We start from the raw sequence: 21,232 nt of genomic DNA, 5'->3' as shown, positions 1-21,232 counted from the left end.
GACAGACGCCGTTCAGACGGTAGCGTGTTGCCGTAGGCTAGCGTGTCGTGTGTGTGTGTGTAGGGGGGCGTCTCATCAGCTGATCTCGACCCAAAGACACGCCCCTTGTCTTTTTACTGCTACCTGATTGGTGCTGAGGTTGTGCATTGTTTATTCACCAGTCTCATCACTTCCGTCTCTACAGACTCATCCGCCCCCGCCGCCACCACCATCAGTGCCTGTTTCCAGCCTGTACTTCATTGTATTCGTACCCTGATTGACATTTCTGTGGATTATCTTGCAGATTTGATGTTTTAGAATAAAAAGAAATAGAATAAAGAAATCGATTCCTTGGATAAACAGACGCTCTGAGACGAGTGAGGAGGTCATTCAGGCCTCAGGAGAGACGGAAGCGTGTTTCCTCCATGTTTCTTCAGTTCTCTAAAGGTCATGATGATCCTACAGGGGGGGTTCAGCCCGGTATAAATAGAGGAAGCTTCACAGCCTGACCTCGTGGGTCCCAGATGTTTAGCATGAAGCTCTTCCACCATCTGCAGACCTCGACTCATTCCCCTTCCTTTGGCGCTCAGTGAATATATTTCCATTCACAAAGACGTTTAGTGAAGAGATGCTGACGGTTTAAAGGCTTATCTGTGCACAGGAAAACGGTGGGGCAGTTCTTTTTACCCAGTGGATCAATCTCATCCCTCATTTACCTTCGCAGCGGGCAGACCCGTTCACCGGAGCCGGTTTCCCCCCCAAAACTGACACCAAAAATAATCCTGTCTGCCAGCGGGTGATGAATGCGTCTCTGAAGGACCGGCTCTGTTTCAGAGGCGGCTTTTATTCCCATTGAGAGGAACATGAAGGTTTGACACTTTGGGTTTACGACGGCTGTTCAGTGCAGACTGATGAGCTGTGGGTCTTTTCTTTTGTTTTAATGAGCTCGACTAGAACGTTAGAAATGATCCGCTGGTCGGTCGGTCTGCGTTCAGAGCAGAGCCGCCTCGCTGTGATGACAACACGTTTGTAGGACGCTATCAGCGCTGCTGGGTAACCAGACGCTGAGAGGTGCGCCGCATTTTTACAGCCAGTTTTTACTGTCACTTCAGAGCATCTGTGAGGACCTCAGTCAGTCGTAAGCGACGCACCATCTGCACATCCCGTCTGTGACGCCGACGCCCCGCTACACTCAGACCGGAGTGGGAAAAGCAGCCGTATTTGTGTTTGAATGGATAGAGCTGTTCACAGGATGTCACTGCAGAATCTCTCAGCCCAGCCAGGGTTTGTGTTCGCTGTGGTTTTTACACCCCGCCTCAGAGCGCTGATGTAATGTCAGCGTTGGTGTGTTCGTCCGTTAGTCCACCAAATATCCTCACAACCGTTGCAGATAGAAAGACGAAACAGAAAGCACATGACTCAGGCAGCACAGGGGATAAAACGAGGTGATGACCTTGACCTTGAAAAAAGTAGGTCAGGGTTAAATTTCAACTTTTGTAAAAAAAATTTGCACATAACCGGATGAGATAGAACGACAAAACAAGAGGCGTTATATTCAGGGAGGCAATGGGATGAAAATTAGATGACAACCTTGACCTTGAAAAACTAGGTCAAGGTCAAATGTTCACTTTCATACCTTTTTAGGTACACATCTCTGAAACCTGATGAGATATCACAAACAAAAATCAACATTTTCAGGAAGCCAGAGGCACAAACGTGTGATGAAGACCTTCACCTTTAGAAAACTAGGTCAATGTCAACTTACCACTTCTGTATATTTTCTTGTGCCATGTTTCAGTCTCTGACTGCCTTGTTTTAAATTCCGTCATTCCTTCTCTTGTCAGACAGAGAAGCAAAGGAGAAAAATATGTACAGCCAAAGTAAAGAAGTGAACGAGTTCAGCCTCACTGAAAACACCTGGTGATGGATGTGTGGATGATGGAGAGCTGGGGGCTCTGACAGGCAGCAGAGATGCTGACCAGAAGGATGAAGACGGCGTCAGGTCGAAATTATTTCCCCTGTAAGTTATCACCTCTCAGCTGAGACCGCTATCTCAAAACTCAGAACAACTATCAATACTTGATATGTAAGCAAGGTCCTCAGCTAATTAAAGCCGTAATCACTTTGAAAAGCACAAAAGGAGGGAGGGGTGCTCGAGTGGAGGGCCAGCCGAGTGTTATTTTAATAAAGACGGCTAATTGGGTCAGAGATCTTTATCCTGGTGAAGCAATAAGAAGGGATGCTGCCGTCCAGCATGATCAGTGTTTTCCTCTGGGACGCGTAGGGAACAATGGAGGCGGAGAGAGCTGGGGAGGGGTTGGAGGAAACAAGCGGATAGCGTTGTCGTGGGAACGGCCACAGGTGTGTGGACTCTGTGGTTATGATAGGGGAGGTAATGGGATGGAGGACACATCAACAATGAGTGTGCTTCCTGTTGGAGGAAGTCCATGAACCCAGCAGCGGGATTTCAGCTCCATCAGAGGACGCTCCTGCCCTCTGGTGGCCAGTAGCTGTACTGCATTCACCACCGCACGGAGAACTTGGTGCAACTTACAGTATTTATTCATGTGATTTTTAACACTATGAATATTTAAATTTAAATTTAATATATATTCATACTGAATGATTGATAAAATATTTCATGTGATTTAAGTGAGGATTATTACTTTCAAAATTACAATCCATCCAGTGCTGTTTGCATATTGTCCTAATTATTTTTGTTTGTTCTGTTTATTGGTCTGCTTGTATTCCCGTGGCCCTGTCTTCTTACCCTGGTACACAGAGTCCTCTTCTAAACCACTGATATAAAGATAAAGTGTGTGAATATATTCCAGCATGATCTTTGGTGTCGTTGGTGCAGCTCATCCATCTTTATTCTTTTGTGAAATATTATTCAGACAGGTGTGGGTTGAATGAATTCCTGTCTCCAGCCATAGTTTCTGCTCATTGCAGAAACTCTTACGTCTCTCTTCCGTCTCCTTTCTTGTGTTGTCTCCACCTCTCTGGTCCCCACAGGGACCCACGATGTGTATCAGACGTCCCACCGACTCGCTTCACCATGAAGGAGTGGAGGTGTGGATTAATCTCTGGTGCTGCATAGGTTGAGACATTAACATGCCTCCATCTGCTCATCACAGTGATGAGAGGTGATGCAGCTGATGCAGCTGATGCAGCTGGTGCAGCTGATGCAGCTGGTGCAGCATCCACCTTGTTTTAGTTTTCAGTTCATGTCTTCTGTCTGTTTGTGTTCTTGGGAAGGTGAGGAGGTGGAGGGCAGATGCTGTAAGTCCAATTAATTTTCTGGCTGCAAGGTGGAGAGGAGGTCGTGACCTCACGCCAGAGCTGGAGGAGTGTGAGGGTGTGTGTGTGTGTGTGTGTGTGTGTGTGTGTGTGTGTGTGTGTGTGTGTGTGTGTGTGTGTGTGTGTGGTTTAATCACCAGCACCAGGCTGGAAGCTTTTGATTCCATCAGTGCTCCTGAAACAGAGTCTGAATGCAGGGGGAGGACCGTCTGAAACAGCCCTGGGTCTGGATAGGACCATCTGAAACAGCCCTGGGTCTGGACTGATGGAGTCGCTGACGTCTGGAGGAAGTCAGAGTGAAGACTTCTTCAAAGCCCGACAGTGACTGAAGGCGGAGAGTCGATTTCCTTCAGCAGCTCCATCGGATACGGCCAGTGGGATTGATGAGCTCCCAATCACAATCAGTCAGCGTTTGTCAGACGGATCAGAATGACAGCTGGTCGTCCCCTCGGGTGTGGAGTGAATGTCTCTGTTCTGATGAACCACGTGCTGCTGAATCCACGCCAAGGTTGTTCTCATTAAAAACACACAGCAGCACCTTTTGTCTACATGGGTTGAAACCATTCCTGTCTACTGTTCTATCAAATGTATGTGTTTGTGTGTGGGGGGGCGGCAGTGGCTCAGCGGTAGAGAAGATGTCTTGAAGACAGGAACGCCCCAGCCATCGGTGGATCAATTCCCACTCCCGCCAGAACATCCCCGGAGTGTGAGCTGACGGTGGGAGGTGTCAGCTCACCTTCCAGCCACTGCCGAGGTGCCCTTGAGCAAGGCGCCGTTCCCCCTACGAGCTGCTCTATTGGGGCACACTCCAGGAAGTTGCTGCCCGTCACTCTGCCTCCCGATGTACAGCTTGATGTTGTGTTGTCGTGAATGTACTAACTGCATGCTTACAGGCCCCCTTGTCTGCTGTGGTTGTTTCAGTGGCCTGTACATAGTGACTGTGAAAAATTAAGACAAAAAAAAGTACACCCAAATGACAAAATGTAATTTCCCCCAGGGGATCAATAAGGTATACCTTCTTCTTCTTCTATTTGGTGATCATTATAATAATTATTAGTGTTATTATTGTTATTATTTATAACAAATAATAATAATAATGACTTATTATGATTAATGAAAGTAATTAAATTAATAAAAAATCTATCTATCTATATTTCTATTAATTTATTATGTTTATTTATCTATGTATTTACTTATTTATTTACAGTATATAATCACCCTCGCACTGCACTTTCCTGACATGATTTACGACCTTTATTTTTCCTGCAGTGCAGATGTTAAACTGCACGTCAATCAGCACAAAGAGGCGGGTTTTTAAATCAAATAAACACTCATTGGCCAACATCTCCGGGTGGAACCGCCTTAATTCGTTATCGCTCCTCTGATTGGCCAGTGCTGATTTGGCAACAAAATACTTGAGCAGCGTAGGTTGAAGCGTTCCCGTCCTGTCGAGTTGAGCTCCTGCTAGCTGAAGCTAAAGCTACACGGCAGGCGGCACGCAGCGGCTTGATGTGTGTGTTTGTCCGGTCATCTCTGCGCTCCTACGCTGTCCGATAACCTTCGCAAACACCTTCTTTCCTCCGACCAGTTTCTTATTTCTCCTTTGGTAGTCACACACCAATATAAAGCTGAAGTTGCTTTGGTGAAGGTAAGGAGGGTTTTTCTCCTCAGAGCCACACCGGTTTATTCAAGATGGCTTCTCTTTTTTGCTAGCAAGCTAATGCCTAGCAGCAGCTAGCTGAAGCTAACCTCTAGCCTCTGAGCTAACCAGTAGCCTCTGAGCTAACCGTTAGCCTTTGAGCTAACTGTTAGCCGGTCGTGATTTGCCTTCATGCGGAAAACTGCGTCGCGGTTCGCTCACTCCACGCCCGGCGGATTCCGCTGCTGATCGGCCGGCGACACGACCGCATCAGCGTGTGAGCCCGAGCGGCTAACGCGGCAGCCCAGCCCCGCTGCACCGCGTCATGGTGCTACGGTACCGTTCGGGTTTCGGGCTCGTCCGGTTCCGTTTCGACTTCGACTGAACGAAAAAAGCTAAATGTTCACCCGTCTCACCGGGTCACACCACCTGTTCCACGCGTGTTGAGCTGAACAACACCGGGACGAACATCCTTGATGTCGTGACGAAGCTAAGGGATGGATGTAGCACCGCAGCTAGCTCATTAGCATTAGCCGGCTAGCCGACGCACCATTGTTGTAGCCGCAGAGACGAGCACAGATTTCTGCTTTAGTGTCGATGTGTGTGGATCAAACATGCAGATAAACACCCAATCAATAAATGTGTGAAGAGGACAGTATTGATTATCGATATCCCCTACGATAAGGAGGAGGATTTGATTAATAGTGATTTTCCTGAGGGTTCTGGCCCGGAACAAAGAGCTCTGCATCACTGCCCAGCTGGATGACAGTGATCGTTTGATGTGTAAATTAGTTTAGCATTGACCGTTAAAACCGATCACGGAACCGTCCGTGAACGCGTCATCGGTGCCCGGTCCCGTTTCTAATTGTGCTCCTCTTCTCCCCCCAGCACCGTTTTTCCCCACCCCCTCCTATTATTCTTATTCTTTTGAGTATTCTTCATTGTCAAGCCGCCAAAGTGGAGAGTGTGATTGCAGAAGGGGGTGCTTCTCGTTTCAGGTAAGGAACCGAAGCTGTTCGGGAAGCCAGTGTGTTCCGTGGGGGGGGGTTAGGGCCGGGACTTCCGGCTAGAGAACAAAGCAGGATGTGGCGATGCTTAAAATGGCTGTCCAGCAGTTGAATCCTTTTGAAAATGAGGGTTAGGGGGGGTTAAAGGTCCTATAAGGAATGTCTGTGCCACTGCTGGTGTGTTCAACCCCCCAGGACCGAAATCTACAGAATCACTGCATACGTCTGACATCAGCTGACGAGGAACCCAGCGGATCCAAATAATCATGATGCAGTTAGAATAACATTTAGTTTCACAAGGTCACCAGCGAACAAGCTGCATTAGAAGTGGCACCATTAGCACAGACATGCTAATGTGAATATTATATCACATTAGGCTGTTCAGTCCAGCCCGGGGGGTTCTCTTCTGTCCCACCTCCTGTAGTTTAAAGTGTGGTAGAGGACGGTCATCCTGGGATTGTCTCATGACGGATAGTTCTGTTTGTCTCCTGTTAATTAAGATTTACAGCTCAGACCTCCAGGGAGTTTAATAGAGCTGTCAGGTGTGTCAGGTGTGAACTGTAAACGTGTGAAGGTCCTCCAAGGTGTGAAACGATGCTGGATCAGAGTTAAAACAACAGGACTGACCTGTAAGAGGAACCTGATCCCCAGAGAACCTCCCTGTTCTTTCATGAAGAAGCAGCTCAACGCGTCATGTGGATTTTTTAACATTTATTTAGTGATTCACTAGCGTTAGCAGCAGCTTGTGCTTCTGTTGTGTCTTCCTGGTGAATATCAGTTATTGATCCCTCACTGGGGTCTTCTTGAGGATGAACACTAGCAGCGCGCTGAGCTTTGATGTAACACGTTTGAGACCTCAACGTCTGAAAAATGTCCATTCAACGTGATCGATGGTCGTCTTGATGAGCGGCCGTGTCAACGGCGGTCGTGTTCGTGTCGACAGCGCTGGGGGGGGGGGGGCTCTTTGTGTTGTAAAGATTTGAAAGAACAGACTGATTGAAATCAAGTGAAAAACTGAAATGATTCACTCACCGTGGATTTCAACCCAAACACACTGGAATCTGTTGGTTTGTTTTTCCCTGATGTGTGTGAACGCAGCAGGACGTGGCCCAGACATTCTGCTACCCCTCATCCTGTGTTTTTTTGGGGGGGTTCAGTTGATTAATGATGAATACAGTTAGAGGAGCACTATTCTGTGTTTCTAACGTGTCCCTCCCATCTGCAGTGCTTCTTCGGGGGGAGGAGGTGGTAGGGGTGCACCTCAGCACTATCCCAAGACTGTCGGCAACAGGTTGGTGACGTGAGCTGTGGTGATGGAACCAGCGATGAGGAACGTTCTGAACTCTCTCTCTCTGTCTGCAGCGAGTTCCTGGGGAAAACCCCAGGGCAAAGCGTTCAGAGATGGGTTCCTTCACGAAGCACTAGACGAGATGTCAACTCCAGCAACGAGAAAGAGCGACACGATGCCATCTTCAGGAAAGTGAGGGGGTAAGGTTCCATTTCCTTTGTTCTTGTGCTGAAGATGCACAGACGGGGTTGGGTTCCCCTTTACGATGCTATGCGGTACCGTACAGAACTAGACACTTTGTGTTTCCTGGAGAAGAGTTGAATTACGATCCTCTCCGGTCCAGAACATCACATGCTTCCCTGGAGACAGCGGCGTCCTCTTCTCCTGTGTCACATGTTTCCAGTTACAAAAAGCAAAGGAATGCCGTGTAGTCGGGGGGCCACCGCAGGAGGCAGCGCTCCATTCCATTCCTCTGAAATAATCCAGCGTCTGGTGGCGTGTGATGCTCTGAGGGCATTGAGATTCTGTTGGGGCTGCGTTTAAAACGGATTCTACCTGTTGACGTGTTTTTGTTGATCCTGATCTGAATATCAAGTTGTGACATGAGCTGTCAGAATTCTATTCTCTGTTGGACACAGAGCTGGATGGAAACACACCTCTGTCCAGAGGGAGTTAGGTTCTATTCCCCCAGAGAGAACCCACTGCTGCACTGAGACCATGTCCAGTTTGATGCATCAAACATCACTGGACATCATCCTGATGTCAGAGAATTACAGTATTTTCTTTACTACAAGGAGCACCTTTAATGAATTGTTTATTTTATAATTTATTCCATATATAAGGCGCACTGGATTATAAGGTGCATATAATAAAAATATTTAAAAAAACTAGTGGCTGTAGTTGCGCTATCCATCCACTATTTACAGCATTCATGACTGTGAGTACCTCTAGTCAGCTGTGAACAGTCCCTGTTGTTATTTCAATAAGCCATTCTGAGCCTCATCAAGGAAACCTGATCACTTGATCACTTTGTCATCTTAGAAAGAGGTCAACACGCATGTTAACAAACCTGACATTAAAAACTGGTTAAATTCATTACGAGTGCAGTCAGTGTGAACAGAGCGGATTATTTCCTGATCTGAAGTTCGAAGCAGATATTTAAGCTCCGACTTTCGTCTTCGTTTATTAATTAAATATTGTTTCGATCGATCGGTAGTCGATCGGTAGTCCAGTCGGAGGTGAGGTGCAGCTATTTGCTGCTGTGTGTCCTCAACAATTTTTAACTAGTTTTAATGTCAGGCTGATAATTTACTGTCAAACGTGACGCTGTTTTACTCCTAGAACTGACTTTAACGTCGGTGTCTCACCGCCGTGAATCTCACCGCACGTCGCTGCAGACAGAATACACAACCTGAATGCGTCCCTCCGCCCCCTCAGAGCTATCAACTACATTTGTAAATCAATAAAGCACACCTGACACCTTTGTCTAGCAGTGACTGCTCTTGGAATTTCAGAAAAGGCTGTAAGTTCATCTCTGAGGGTCTTTATTCACCTTTAGTCCAGTTTCTCCGTGTGTTTCCACAGACTAATAGAATGGACCGTCACTAGATTCCAGATGACAGCACAATGGGGTTTTTAGACCAGTTCAGTGTAAAGTGGGTTATTTCTGACGCCAGATAGTTAGAAATACTGAGATCAGTCAGTCAGTCAGACTTTATTCATAGAATTGTCGAAACGTCATTATGTTTTGCTACGTTATCGTAGCCCCGGTGACAGCTCAGTGAGAGCCGGGACTTCGGTGACGCCCCGTGACTATCGTTGTTAGGGGGCGTGGGCCCGAATACCTTGTGAGGGGGCCCCCTGGTGGCGGAGTGCGGCATGACTGGCGGCCAGACTGCCGGCTTTTTTTCAGCGAACTTGTTTTTAACCAATATTAATATGAATATTAATCCATATATAAGGAGCATCGGATTGTAAGGTGCACTACGGGATTATGAGAAAATGATAGGCTTTTAGGTGCGCCTTATAGTGCAGAAAATACTGTATCTGTCCAATAGTCATGCAGTGTGTTAGTGTGTGTACTCTCTGCCAGCAGGGGGCGACAGAACCCCCACTGCAGCCTGAACAGACTGCACCTCGCTGGCTCTGCTTCCTGTTTCTCTGTCCTGACTATTAAAAGTCAACTGCTTTTCTTTCTTTTTTTTTGGCAGCATACTCAACAAACTCACGCCAGAGAAGTTTGACAAGCTATGCCTTGAGCTCCTGAACGTGGGCGTAGATTCAAAACTCGTCCTTAAAGGAATCATCTTGCTGGTAAGCGTCCGTCCTGAAGCTGTTAGCGCTCTGCTGGAAGGAGTCGTGTCTGAATGAGTTCTGGTTCCTGTCCTGATCCAGATTGTAGACAAAGCCCTAGAAGAGCCGAAGTATAGCTCGCTCTATGCTCAGCTATGTCTGCGTTTGGCAGAGGACGCACCAAACTTTGACGGCTCTTCATCTGAGATCCAAACATCCCAAAAGCAGAGCACAGTGAGTGTCGCTGTCAGACGTGTTCCAGCCTCCCCCCCTATCGATTCGTCTGATCTAACCTGAAACCTCTCCGCTCCTCCCCCAGACCTTCAGAAGACTGCTTATTTCCAAACTACAAGATGAATTTGAGAACCGCACCAGAAATGTTGAAAGTAGGTTCAGCTGTTTCCTTTACTTCTGATGGTGTGACTGTTTCCTGTCGGCTGACGTCTGTCTGCGTCCGCCTCCAGTCTACGACAAACACGACAACCCTCTCACGTCTGAGGAGGAGGAGCAGCGCGCCATCGCCAAGATCAAGATGCTTGGCAACATCAAATTCATCGGGGAACTCGGCAAGCTGGACCTCATCCACGAATCTATCCTTCATAAGTGCATCAAAACAGTAGGTGTTAGCATCCAGCGCTACGTGGAGCCAGTGTGCAGGACTCTGTGTGACCCCCGACCCCCCCTCTGTTTTTAAAGCTTTTGGAAAAGAAGAAGAGAGTCCAGCTCAAGGACATGGGGGAGGATCTGGAATGCCTCTGTCAGATAATGAGGACGGTGGGGCCAAGACTCGACCACGAGAAAGCAAAGGTGTGTGTGTGTGTGTGTTTGTGTATGTGTGTGTGTGTGTCACAGCTGACCCCCCCTCCTGTGTTCCAGTCTTTAATGGATCAGTACTTTGGCCGTATGCGATCCTTAATGAACAACAAGGAGTTGCCTGCTAGGATCCGCTTCCTGTTACAAGACACGGTGGAGCTGCGAGAAAACCGCTGGGTCCCCCGGAAGGCCTTCATCGACAACGGACCAAAGACCATCAACCAGATCCGCCAGGACGCCGTCAAGGTGAGACGGCCCCTCATTGGCCGGGGCGTCCGTTGTGGCGTGGTCGGTGTTTAGCATCCTACCCGCTCCGTAAACGAGTGGACCCCGCCCCATCTGACCCCACCCCCTCTGCTCTGTCTGACCCCGCCCCCTCTCTCCTGCAGGATTTGGGTGTTTTCATCCCGGCCCCCATGTCTCAGGGGATGCGGATGGACTTCTTCCTGGAGAGCCCCTTCATGCCCGGCAGAGTGAAACTGGACCGGGAGACTCTGGGGGGGCTGGCCGACATGTTTGGACAGATGCCAGGTGGGAAGTTTGTTTCTGTTGTGGTGCATGAACCCCCCCGATCCCCTGTAACCCCACCCTGTCCCCCCAGGCAGTGGTATTGGAACGGGCCCGGGGGTCATTCAGGACCGGTACTCCCCCACCATGGGGCGCCATCGCACCAACCCGCTCTTCAACGGCCACGGCGGCCACAACGTCCCCCCAGCGCAGACGCAGTTCGACCTGGGGCCAAAGTCCTTCGTCAAGTCCAGCCAGGTGGGTCCAGCGGGTCCAGCTCTCCCCCCGCCCAAAGGCCGCGGGTCAGGATGTGACCCCCCTGTGTCATGTCCTTCCTTTCAGGCTCAGAACCAGCACTTCCTGAACCAGAACCAGAACCACATGGCCCAGCAGCAGGTCCAGTCCAAGGACATGCCCCCACGCTTCAGCAAGAAGGGACAGCTCAACGCAGACGAGGTGAGGGACGCTCAGGCCCCGCCCCCTCTGAAGACACGCCCACTGATTATAAAAAGACGCGTTATTCTGAGGAACACCAGCGGCTACTTTCTGTCCTTCATCTCCAGCTGCCCCCCCCCCCCTTCCTCCTCCTCCTCCTCAGTCTGGTAGCCGCTCCACTGAATGTGATTATGAGATATGAGGGTGTGAAATTACCCACAATCCCTCGTTCGCTGGGTTCCTGTCTGAACTAACTGACCCGTGGCATTCTGCCGGTGTGTCCCCCCCTCACAGATCAGCCTCCGGCCTGCTCAGTCATTCCTCCTCAACAAGAACCAGGTCCCCAAGCTCCAGCCCCAGATCCCCACCATGATGCCCCCGAGTGCTCAGCCCCCCCGCACTCAGACCCCACCCCTGGGACAGGTGAGCCATCAACACGTGAGCCAATCGGCGGCCTGAGCCACGCACGTGTTCACACCCCCTCCTGTGCCCCCCCAGCCTCCACAGCTCGGCCTGAAGACCAACCCCCCACCCATCCAAGAGAAGCCTCAGAAGACCAGCAAGAAACCGCCGCCGGCCCGGGAGGAGCTGCTGAAGATGACCGTAGGTGGTGTGTGTGTGGGTGTGGGTGTGTGTGTGGGGGGGGGGGGTGTGGGGGTGTGTGTGTGTGTGTGGGGGGGGGGGGTGTGTGTGTCCCCGGTGTGTCAGCTTGCTTCAGTCTCCACAGGAGAAAATGAATTAAAGGGAAAGAAAACTATTGAGTGAAAAGTAATTTCCCTTGGGATCATTAAAGTATCTATCTATCTATCTATCTATCTATCTATCTATCTATCTATCTATCTATCTATCTATCTAAAAATAAAAAACTATTAAATCTTTATTAAACTTTTAACATGTTGATAAAAATATTTCATTTTTCTTTTTTCTCCATCAGTTCTGACGTCGTTCTTGGTCTTCCTAAACCTCGTGTTGGGATGCACACATTAATTGAAGTGCATCCCATGATGCACTGCTTTCTGGAGGTAACATGAACTCTGTGTAACTCTGGCCTTCCCCCCACCCCCCAGGAGGCCATCATGACGGAGTACCTGAACAGCAAGCAGCTGTCAGAGGCTGTGAGTGGGGTGCGCGAGATGAAGGCCCCCAAGCACTTCCTGCCAGAGATGCTGAGTAAGACCATTGTGTGTTCCCTAGACCGTCCCGACGAGGATAAGGAACACGCCAGCGCCCTGATCCACACGCTCCGCAGCGAGGGCCTCATCACCGGAGAGAACTTCATGCAGGTACATGCCCCCGCCGCCCTGACCCGGTGCCCCCCCACAGTGAGACCGCATCGTGATTGGACGCTTGTCCCGCGCAGGCTTTCCTCAACGTCCTGGACCAGTGCCCCAAGATCGAGCTGGACGTGCCGCTGGTGAAGTCCTACCTGGCCCAATTCGCGGCCCGCGCCGTCATCGCCGAGCTGGTGAGCGTGGCGGAGCTGGCCCACCCCCTGGAGAACGGCACCCACTTCCCCCTCTTCCTGCTCTGCCTGCAGCAGACGGCCAAGCTGAAGGACAAGGAGTGGCTGACCGACGTCTTCCAGCAGAGCAAGGTCAACATGCAGAAGATGCTCCCAGGTAGGACCACCCCCCGGGGGCCAAGGCCCCGCCCGCCGCCGCTAGCGCCCCGCCCCCCGGCTCACGGCTCGTTGTGTCGGCAGAGATCGACCAGAACAAGGACCGCATGCTGGAGGTCCTGGAGGGGAAGGGGCTCAGCTTCCTGTTCCCGCTGCTGAAGCTGGAGAAGGAGCTGCTGAAGCAGATCAAGGCCGACCCCTCCCCCCAGTCCATCTACAAGTGGATCAAGGACAACATCTCCCCCAAGCTGCACACCGACAAGGGCTTCGTCAACATCCTCATGACCAGGTAGGCCCCGCCACAGGCCCCCCAGGAGGTCCACGCCCCCCCACTAATGTGTGGTCCCTGTCCCCCCCCAGCTTCCTCCAGTACATCTCCCAGGAGCTGTGCATGGCGGACAGCGACGAGCAGCTGGCGGCCCCCCCCAAGGAGCAGCTGGAGCAGGAGAAGCAGCTGCTGCTGGCCTTCAAGCCCGTCATGCAGAAGTTCCTCCACGACCACACCCAGCTGCAGGTCAGCGCCCTGTACGCGCTGCAGGTGCACTGCAACGCCAGCGCCTTCCCCAAAGGTAGGCCCCGCCCACCACGCCCCGTCCTGTGAAAGCCGCACCCTCACATTTCTGGGGTTGCCAAGCCTGTGTCATGAAAATCAGGTTGTCACTGCGCCTGTGTCTCTAATGGTTGTCACTGCGCCTGTGTCTCTAATGGTTGTCACTGCGCCTGTGTCTCTTAATGGTTGCCGCTGCGCCTGTGTCTCTAATGGTTGCCGCTGCGCCTGTGTCTCTAATGGTTGCCGCGGCGCCTGTGTCTCTTAATGGTTGCCGCGGCGCCTGTGTCTCTAATGGCTGCTGCTGCGCCTGTGTCTCTAATGGCTGCTGCTGCGCCTGTGTCTCTAATGGCTGCTGCTGCGCCTGTGTCTCTAATGGCTGCTGCTGCGCCTGTGTCTCTAATGGTTGTCGCTGCGCCTGTGTCTCCTGCAGGCATGCTGCTGCGCTACTTCGTGAACTTCTACGACATGGAGATCATCGAGGAGGAGGCCTTCCTGGCCTGGAAAGAAGACATCACCCAAGAGTTCCCTGGAAAAGGAAAAGCTTTATTCCAGGTAGAGTACACCCCCCCTTCGTGACCGGTCGGTGACCCCGGGGGGCTGGGACTGACCTTTGCTCTCTTCCTGTCAGGTCAACCAGTGGCTCACCTGGTTGGAGACGGCAGAGGAGGAGGAGTCAGAAGAGGAAGCAGACTGAGAGCCAATCTAGCGTCATGGCGAAACATCAGCCACATCTTATCATGACAGTCGCTCCGCCCCCAGACCCGTCATCACTCCGCCCCAAGACCTGTCATCACTCCGCCTCCAGACCGTCATCGCTCCGCCTCCAGACCGTCATCGCTCCGCCTCCAGACTGTCATGGCTCCGCCTCCAGACCTTCGCCACCACTCGGCCCTCGTCTTGTAGAATAATCCTAATCTTGTGCTGTGATGATAGGATGAGAACCGTGTTTGGCCTCTCGCCCGACGGACGCCTGGTTTCCGTACCGGCGTCCTGGGGGGGGGCTACCTGAAGTGGGCGTGGCCCGACCGTGTTCCTGTTTGCTCAGAACGTGTTCAGCTCGTAACTATTTAATCTTTCACTGCATGTTTATCCATTTTTCTGATTTGAGCCTCCCCCAGTAGGACACAGCTTTATTTAAGAATACGTAGGAGTACCCCCCCCCCCCAAAGAAAACGTTTAGTGCTCCTTTTTGCTAAAGTTAGCTTCAGATATAAAACATTAACGATCGAGAACTTCTAATCCTGTTGGTTTGTTAAAGTCAGCTGACCGGCGCCCCCTCCCCCCAGCTGGCGACGCCCTCTTGATGTCTGTTCTTTCCTCGACACGTTACCATGGCTTCGCCATCTTGGCGTCGCCGTTGCGTCTCCAAGTTGCCTGTTTCTACCTCCTGGAAGGGCCTTTGGTTCGTCTTCAGTGGTTCATTTGTTCCTGGTTGCACAATAAATTAGTTGAAGCTTCGGCGCCGTTTACAAGTATGTAGTTTATAACCCTGTTAAAGGGGCGGAGCCCAGGAGCCCGCCTGGGGGGCGTGGCCACAAAGCTGCTCCAGCCTGTCCAATCGGTCGACATAAATTCTAATCGTGTTTTAAATTGGCGCTGAATCAGATGGATGTGATCGACTCGTCTGCCTGCCACCGCTAGCGGCTAACCGTCAGACACGTGTTCCTTTCCAAGTCATCCATGTTTCACATGTTAAAGTATTCAGAATTCTTGTGCACCTGTTGCTTTAATATCAATAAAGTCAGTACATGAGCACCACAAGCTGTTCACACGTGTGTTCTGTAACGACGCGCCTCACGCCACCAGCGTCAGGTCTTCAGGACACGTCTGCATTCAATGGGAAGAGATGTTCTGGAATAAACACGGGCAGGATTAGGATTAGCAGGCTGCTGTTAGCCCCTCCCCTTCCTGTGTGAGGATGTCACCTCCCCCTCGTTACTCCTGGGGGAGCTTCAGTCCTGGTCGGTGGGAATCCAGAAGTATTCCACCACCCTCCTGCTTCTCCTGTGGGGGGCGGAGTCGGGTCGTTCTCCCCCAAAGGCAGGCAACTCGTCGAAGTGACCCGGGCCCAGATCCCTCCCAGCTTGGGGGGCTGAGACCCTGAACATGGTCCTGGGGGGGGAGATGAGGTCAGGGTGAACGTCTGCTTCTTTAAAATGACTCAAACACCACGATCATTATCGGATCAATGACCAATGTCAGATCAATGGCAAATCAATAACAGATCAGTGTTGTTGGATCAAAAAGTCACATGATCACTAATGTGAGGCTGATTCTCCAACATGATTGATTGATTGATTGATGGCACATCAGACCCTTATCGATCCTGATCTGACTGAACTCTGATGTGTTTGTCGCCCCCTGGTGGTCGCTGTGATACCTGGAGGGGCTCCTGGAGGGGCTCCTGTCGGGGTCCTCGGGGCCAGACTCGGGGGTGGAGATGAACACGGGGTCTCCTTCCTGTACAGGATCACATGACCAGAAGACGTGTTCAGAAACACCTTCTGAAGGTGAAGTGGGATTAATCCAGATTAACTCCTGAACATCAAACGCCTTGATGACGGGTTCTGATTGGTCCACCAGCAGACTGACGATCACATGATCCGGTTCTCCTCCCGCCTCACCGTGAAGTTCCTTGGGGTTCCATCCTGGTTCTTGAGGATCTTGACCCGCTGGTCGCTCTCCGTCATGCACAGGAAGTAGTTCTTGATGTTCACCTGACACTGAGAGGAAGAACATGAGGAGCCACCAGACGACCTCGGGGGCGGGGTCAGAAGGTCACGGGTTCTCACCGCTTTGTTCTGCCTCAGGGCCTTCAGGTCCTCCTGGACCCGGACCCGGTCCAGCAGGTCCTGGTGCTTCTCCCTCCAGTCCAGACACTCGACCGTCCTCTCCTGCCGCTCCTTCTCAGCCAGACGTCTGTGGGCGTCGGCCTCCTGCTGGGCCTGGATGGACCTCCTGCCCTCCTCCTCCAGCGCCGCCGCCCGGCGCCGCAGGTCCAGCTCGCTGTGGAGACAGGCTCAGGTGGGTCCTGGTCCCCATCCGGGTCCAGGGAGTCCCAAAATAAAGGTCACGACACTAAAACAGGTGGAACCCAGGGAGGTGTTCAGAATCCCTGGACCCCAAACCTGAACCCCAGACCAGCTGGACCTAGACCTGGACCTAGACCTGGACCCCAAATCTGAACCCCAGACCAGCATCCGAGACCTGGACCTAGACCTGAACCTAGACCTGAACCCCAGACCAGCATCCGAGACCTGGACCTAGACCTGAACCTAGACCTGAACCCCAGACCAGCATCCGAGACCTGGACCCCAAATCTGAACCCCAGACCAGCATCCGAGACCTGGACCTAGACCTGGACCTAGACCTGAACCCCAGACCAGGACCCTAGACCTGGACCTGGATCTACTTTAATGTGTTGACAGCCGCTCTGATGGCCCCTCCTCTTGCTCTCTGCCCTGGGGGGCTGTGGTGAACCTGGTCTGGAACCAGTACAGAGAGGCGGTTCTAGTGCTTCTGACTCATGTGCCCCCTCACCTGTCCCGGATGCGGGCGTTCTCCTCGGTGACCCCCCTCAGCTTGAGGCGCAGCTGGTCCCGCTCCCCCCCCAGGACGCGGCTCTCCTGCAGCAGGACCTCCTTCTCCCTGGATATCCGGTCCAGCTTCAGCTTTGTCTCGAAGGAGTTCTTCTCGGCTCGCGCCAGAGACACCTGGAGGTCCGTTACCTGGGGGGAGGGCGGAGTCAGTGAAGTCACGGAACTGGCTGATGGTCTGCAGGTGAGCGTCCGGACTTGCGCGCATGCGCGTCACGCACGTCCTTCTGGAGCCGCTGCAGCTCCTGCGTCACGCGGCTCCGGTCCGCCTCCGCCGCGTCCCGGTCCCGCCGGCTCCCGAGGGCGCGTGCCTCCGCCAGCGCCCGGTTCTTCTCCGCGTCCGCCCGGTTCACCTCCGCCTCGTCCGCCGCCTGCGAGCACAACGCCGCCCTCTGCTGGCTGAGAAGGAGCTTCTGCTTCAGCTGGGGGGGCAGAGGGGAGAGACCCTCCATTAGTGTCATGTGACTCCAACACCGTGACCTGAACGCACCACAGCCTGTGGCGTTCACTGACATCACGTGATTCACACAGTTCACTTGGGGGGTTAGGGCCAGGGTAGTGTATCCACAAGAGGACACGAACCAGTGTCTTATTGTGCCGGTCCCAAGCCCGGATAAATACAGAGGGTTGCGTCAGGAAGGGCATCCGACGTAAAACTTTTGCCAAATCAAACATGCGAATCAAACCTACAACTTCCATACCGGATCGGTCGAGGCCCGGGTTAACAACGACCGCCATCGGCGCTGTTGACCTACAGGGCGCCGGTGGAAATTGGATTACTGTTGGTCGAAGAAGGAGAGGAGGAAAGTGCGTTCGCACGAAGAAAGAGAAGAGGAACACCAAGAGTATAGGACTGAGAGTAGGGACGTTGAATGTTGGAACTATGACAGGAAAAGGTAGAGAGTTGGTTGACATGATGCAGAGGAGGAAGGTAGACATACTGTGTGTCCAGGAGACCAGGTGGAAAGGTAGCAAGGCTAGAAGTTTAGGAGCAGGGTTCAAGTTGTTCTATCATGGTGTAGATGGGAAGAGAAATGGAGTAGGAGTTATCTTGAAGGAGGAGTTTGTTAGGAATGTCCTGGAGGTAAAAAGAATGTCAGATAGAGTGATGAGTCTGAAGCTAGAAATCGAAGGTGTGATGTTCAATGTTGTTAGCGGGTATGCTCCACAGGTAGGATGTGAGCTGGAGGAGAAGGAGAAATTCTGGTCGGACCTTGATGAAGTGATGCAGAGCATGCCTAGAAGTGAGAGAGTTGTCATTGGAGCAGACTTCAATGGACATGTTGGTGCAGGAAACAGAGGTGATGAGGAGGTGATGGGCAGGTTTGGTATCCAGGAGAGGAACGCAGAAGGACAGATGGTAGTTGACTTTGCAAAAAGGATGGAAATGGCCGTAGTGAATACTTTCACTGTAGCCACTAGTTACAGGAGTGTATAGAGAGAAAGAGGTTAGCTAAGAAGAAGTGGGACACTGAGAGGACTGAGGAGAGTAGACAGGAGTACAGGGAGATGCAGCGTAAGGTGAAGGTAGAGGTAGCAAAGGCCAAACAAGGAGCTTATGATGACTTGTATGCTAGGTTGGACAGTAAGGAGGGAGAGACTGATCTATACCGGTTGGCAAGACAGAGAGACAGAGCTGGAGGTAGCAGAGATGAAGATGCTGAGGTTCTCTCTGGGAGTGACCAGGATGGATAGGATCAGGAATGAGTCCATCAGAGGGACAGCACATGTTAGAGGTTCTGGAGATAAAGTCAGAGAGGCCAGACTGAGATGGTTTGGACATGTCCAGAGGAGAGATAGTGAACATATTGGTAGAAGGATGCTGAGTTCTGAACTGCCAGGTAGGAGGCCTAGAGGAAGACCAAAGAGGAGGTTTATGGATGTAGTGAAAGAGGACATGAAGGTAGTTGGTGTGAGAGAAGAGGATGAGAAGGCAGGGTTAGATGGAGGACTCTGATTGGCTGTGGAGACCCTGATGGGGAAAGCAGAAAGGAGAAGAAGAAGGGTCAGGGGGGCTGTGGGTTGGGGTGGGGGGGTGGCTACAGGTTCACCTCTTTGACCTGCGCCTGCAGCTCCTGGTTCAGGTTCCTCAGGTTCCTCATGGTCAGCTCGCTCTCTGAACGCATCACCACCCGCTCCATGTGGATCTCATTGGACAGGAACTTGTTCTCCTTCTTCAAGTCCTCACATTCCTGAGGGGGGAGGGGGGCCAAACTAGAATGTTAACAGTGGGGAGGGGGCATGATAAGTCATTTTCTTCACCTTCATCACACCAAATCATTTCTCCTCCAGGTTTGATGGACCTGAACTCATCACCTGATGGTCTTCACCCCCCCCCCAGCACACACACACACGCACACACGCACCTCCTCACCTTCCTCTTCCTCACCCCCCCACACCTCCTCACCTTCCTCTTCCTCACCAGCTCCCCCTGCAGGTGGTTGATCTGGAGGAGGGATCCGTTGGAGCCGACGGCGCTGACCGGCCTGACGACCCTGACGGGCCTCCTGGACGGCCTGGACAGACCTTTGACCTCCCCCCCTGACCCGTTCCCAAAGCGCCCCCCCCCCAGGGCGACGGTCCCTCCGCTCATGCTGAGAGACGAGAAGAGGGCGTCGTCCAGCGATGCGTGCAGGTCCGAGTGGGATTTAGCTCGCAGGGACATGGTGATGATGATGATGATGAGGATGATGATGATGAGGATGATGATGATGATGATGATGATGATGATGATGATGATGAGGATGATGATGATGATGAGGATGATGATGATGATGATGATGATGATGATGATGATGATGATGATGATGATGATGAGGATGATGATGATGATGAGGATGATGATGATGAGGATGATGATGATGATGATGATGATGATGATGATGATGATGAGGATGATGATGATGATGAGGATGATGATGATGATGATGATGATGATGATGATGAGACCAGGTGAGTCTTGGTTCTCCTGTCAGCAGTGAGTTCTCCGTGCGTCTGGCGGAGCTTCATCCATTATTCACATGGAAACAGGATCAGATGGCGAGGCGTCGCCGCAAAGGTGAAAGGTCAGGGAGTTGTCATGACAACAACAAACATGAAAATTCTAGAAGAAGTTTCATTCAGCAGTAAATCCAGGAAATCGTGAATAAAACAAGAAGCATGACCCTAGCCGTGGCCCCAGCCGTGACCCCAGCCGTGACCCCAGCCGTGACCCCAGCCGTGACCCCAGCCGTGACCTCGTCAGAGCGGAATCAGACCAGCGTGTGGACGTCTGGAGACATGACCTGACAGGCTGGTCTCACCTCTGTGGGTGTGTCTCTGGTGGGCGGGGCTAGTGACAGGCTGGTTTCCCCCCTGCGGGTGTCTCTGTGGGGGCGGGGCAACCCTCGAATGCCTCCTGCCCACTCAGGTGGGACCAATCAGCTCCTCCTCCAGGGAGTATCCGTGTCATGGCGCCGGATCGCTTACAGCCCCCACTGAGGCCTTCGTGAGGTCGTGTCTCCTGCCCCGCTGCGCCCCTAAGCATCATGGGATTGTGTTTCACTTTAATGTGAGCAGATACCTGTTCGTTGTTTGTCTTGCACCTCCTCCTAGCGGCCAGCAGGGGGAGTGGCGTCTCTCCATGGCAGGAGATGTCCGTGTTGGGGTATCTATGGGGGGGTATCTAGTGGGGGCAGGTTCCACTCTGCCTCAGGCGCGTGGACATTTAACCCCACGTTTATCAGGTGACAGTGAAGGCAGCACGTCCACAGGCTGGTGGTGGAGGTGATGGAGTGGATGCTAAAGAAGGGAGTTCCAGGCAGAGTTCATCGACCTCCTGACCTCCGACCTACCCCCCATCCCCCATCAGCGTGCTGCACATGTGTCTCAAGAGTTGGGAGGGGAGGGGGGGGCTCAACCCAATCAGTTCGAACAAATAGGAGATTCATGTGAACCCCAGATTGTGTCAGACATGCCAAAGGCTAAGCTAAGGTAAGCTAATTCAAGATAAACTAAGCTGAGCCTGGATGTAGCTTCAGATCCGATACGAGACGAGTGTCAATTAGCCTCAATGTATGTTTATTTATTACAGCTGCAGGGCGGAGCTGACCCCACCGACCTCGAGTCACAGCTAACAGTCGAGTCACAGCTAACAGTCGAGTCACGGCTAACAGTCGAGTCACGGCTAACAGTCGAGTCACGGCTAACAGTCGAGTCACGGCTAACAG

General features: G+C 52.0%; 2 protein-coding genes and 1 non-coding gene across 3 annotated transcripts; 2 read left to right on the top strand and 1 right to left on the bottom strand.

Moving 5' to 3' along the window:
- Positions 1 to 4,792: 4,792 nt before the first annotated feature.
- Positions 4,793 to 15,185, top strand: eif4g2b (eukaryotic translation initiation factor 4, gamma 2b; the record flags this gene model as incomplete). Its single annotated transcript, XM_068312661.1, has 21 exons — positions 4,793 to 4,927; positions 5,807 to 5,916; positions 7,151 to 7,216; positions 7,288 to 7,413; positions 9,424 to 9,526; positions 9,608 to 9,739; positions 9,825 to 9,891; positions 9,970 to 10,121; positions 10,202 to 10,312; positions 10,382 to 10,564; positions 10,708 to 10,849; positions 10,920 to 11,083; positions 11,168 to 11,281; positions 11,555 to 11,683; positions 11,759 to 11,863; positions 12,328 to 12,543; positions 12,621 to 12,879; positions 12,963 to 13,167; positions 13,239 to 13,447; positions 13,859 to 13,980; positions 14,057 to 15,185. Coding segments are annotated over 21 exons (2,916 nt in total), but the record flags the coding sequence as incomplete, so codon positions are not given.
- On the top strand, positions 11,317 to 11,468 carry LOC137594647 (small nucleolar RNA SNORD97). Its single transcript, XR_011035304.1, has one exon. It is a non-coding gene; the product is annotated as a small nucleolar RNA SNORD97 (small nucleolar RNA).
- Positions 15,177 to 21,008, bottom strand: LOC137593942 (rootletin). Its single transcript, XM_068313068.1, has 8 exons — positions 19,432 to 21,008; positions 19,076 to 19,216; positions 17,246 to 17,446; positions 16,969 to 17,156; positions 16,221 to 16,434; positions 16,053 to 16,151; positions 15,809 to 15,888; positions 15,177 to 15,540 (listed from the first exon to the last, which is right to left on the bottom strand). The coding sequence occupies exons 1-8, from the start codon at positions 19,687 to 19,689 to the stop codon at positions 15,381 to 15,383; spliced, it is 1,341 nt and encodes a 446-aa protein (XP_068169169.1). The 5' UTR covers positions 19,690 to 21,008; the 3' UTR covers positions 15,177 to 15,380.
- Positions 21,009 to 21,232: the final 224 nt, after the last annotated feature.

This window comes from Antennarius striatus, chromosome 4 (genome assembly GCF_040054535.1).
Source record: "Antennarius striatus isolate MH-2024 chromosome 4, ASM4005453v1, whole genome shotgun sequence".
NCBI classification, from domain to species: domain Eukaryota; kingdom Metazoa; phylum Chordata; class Actinopteri; order Lophiiformes; family Antennariidae; genus Antennarius; species Antennarius striatus.
The sequence above is the reverse complement of the archived record's forward strand: the minus strand, read 5'-3'. Positions and strand labels throughout refer to the sequence as shown.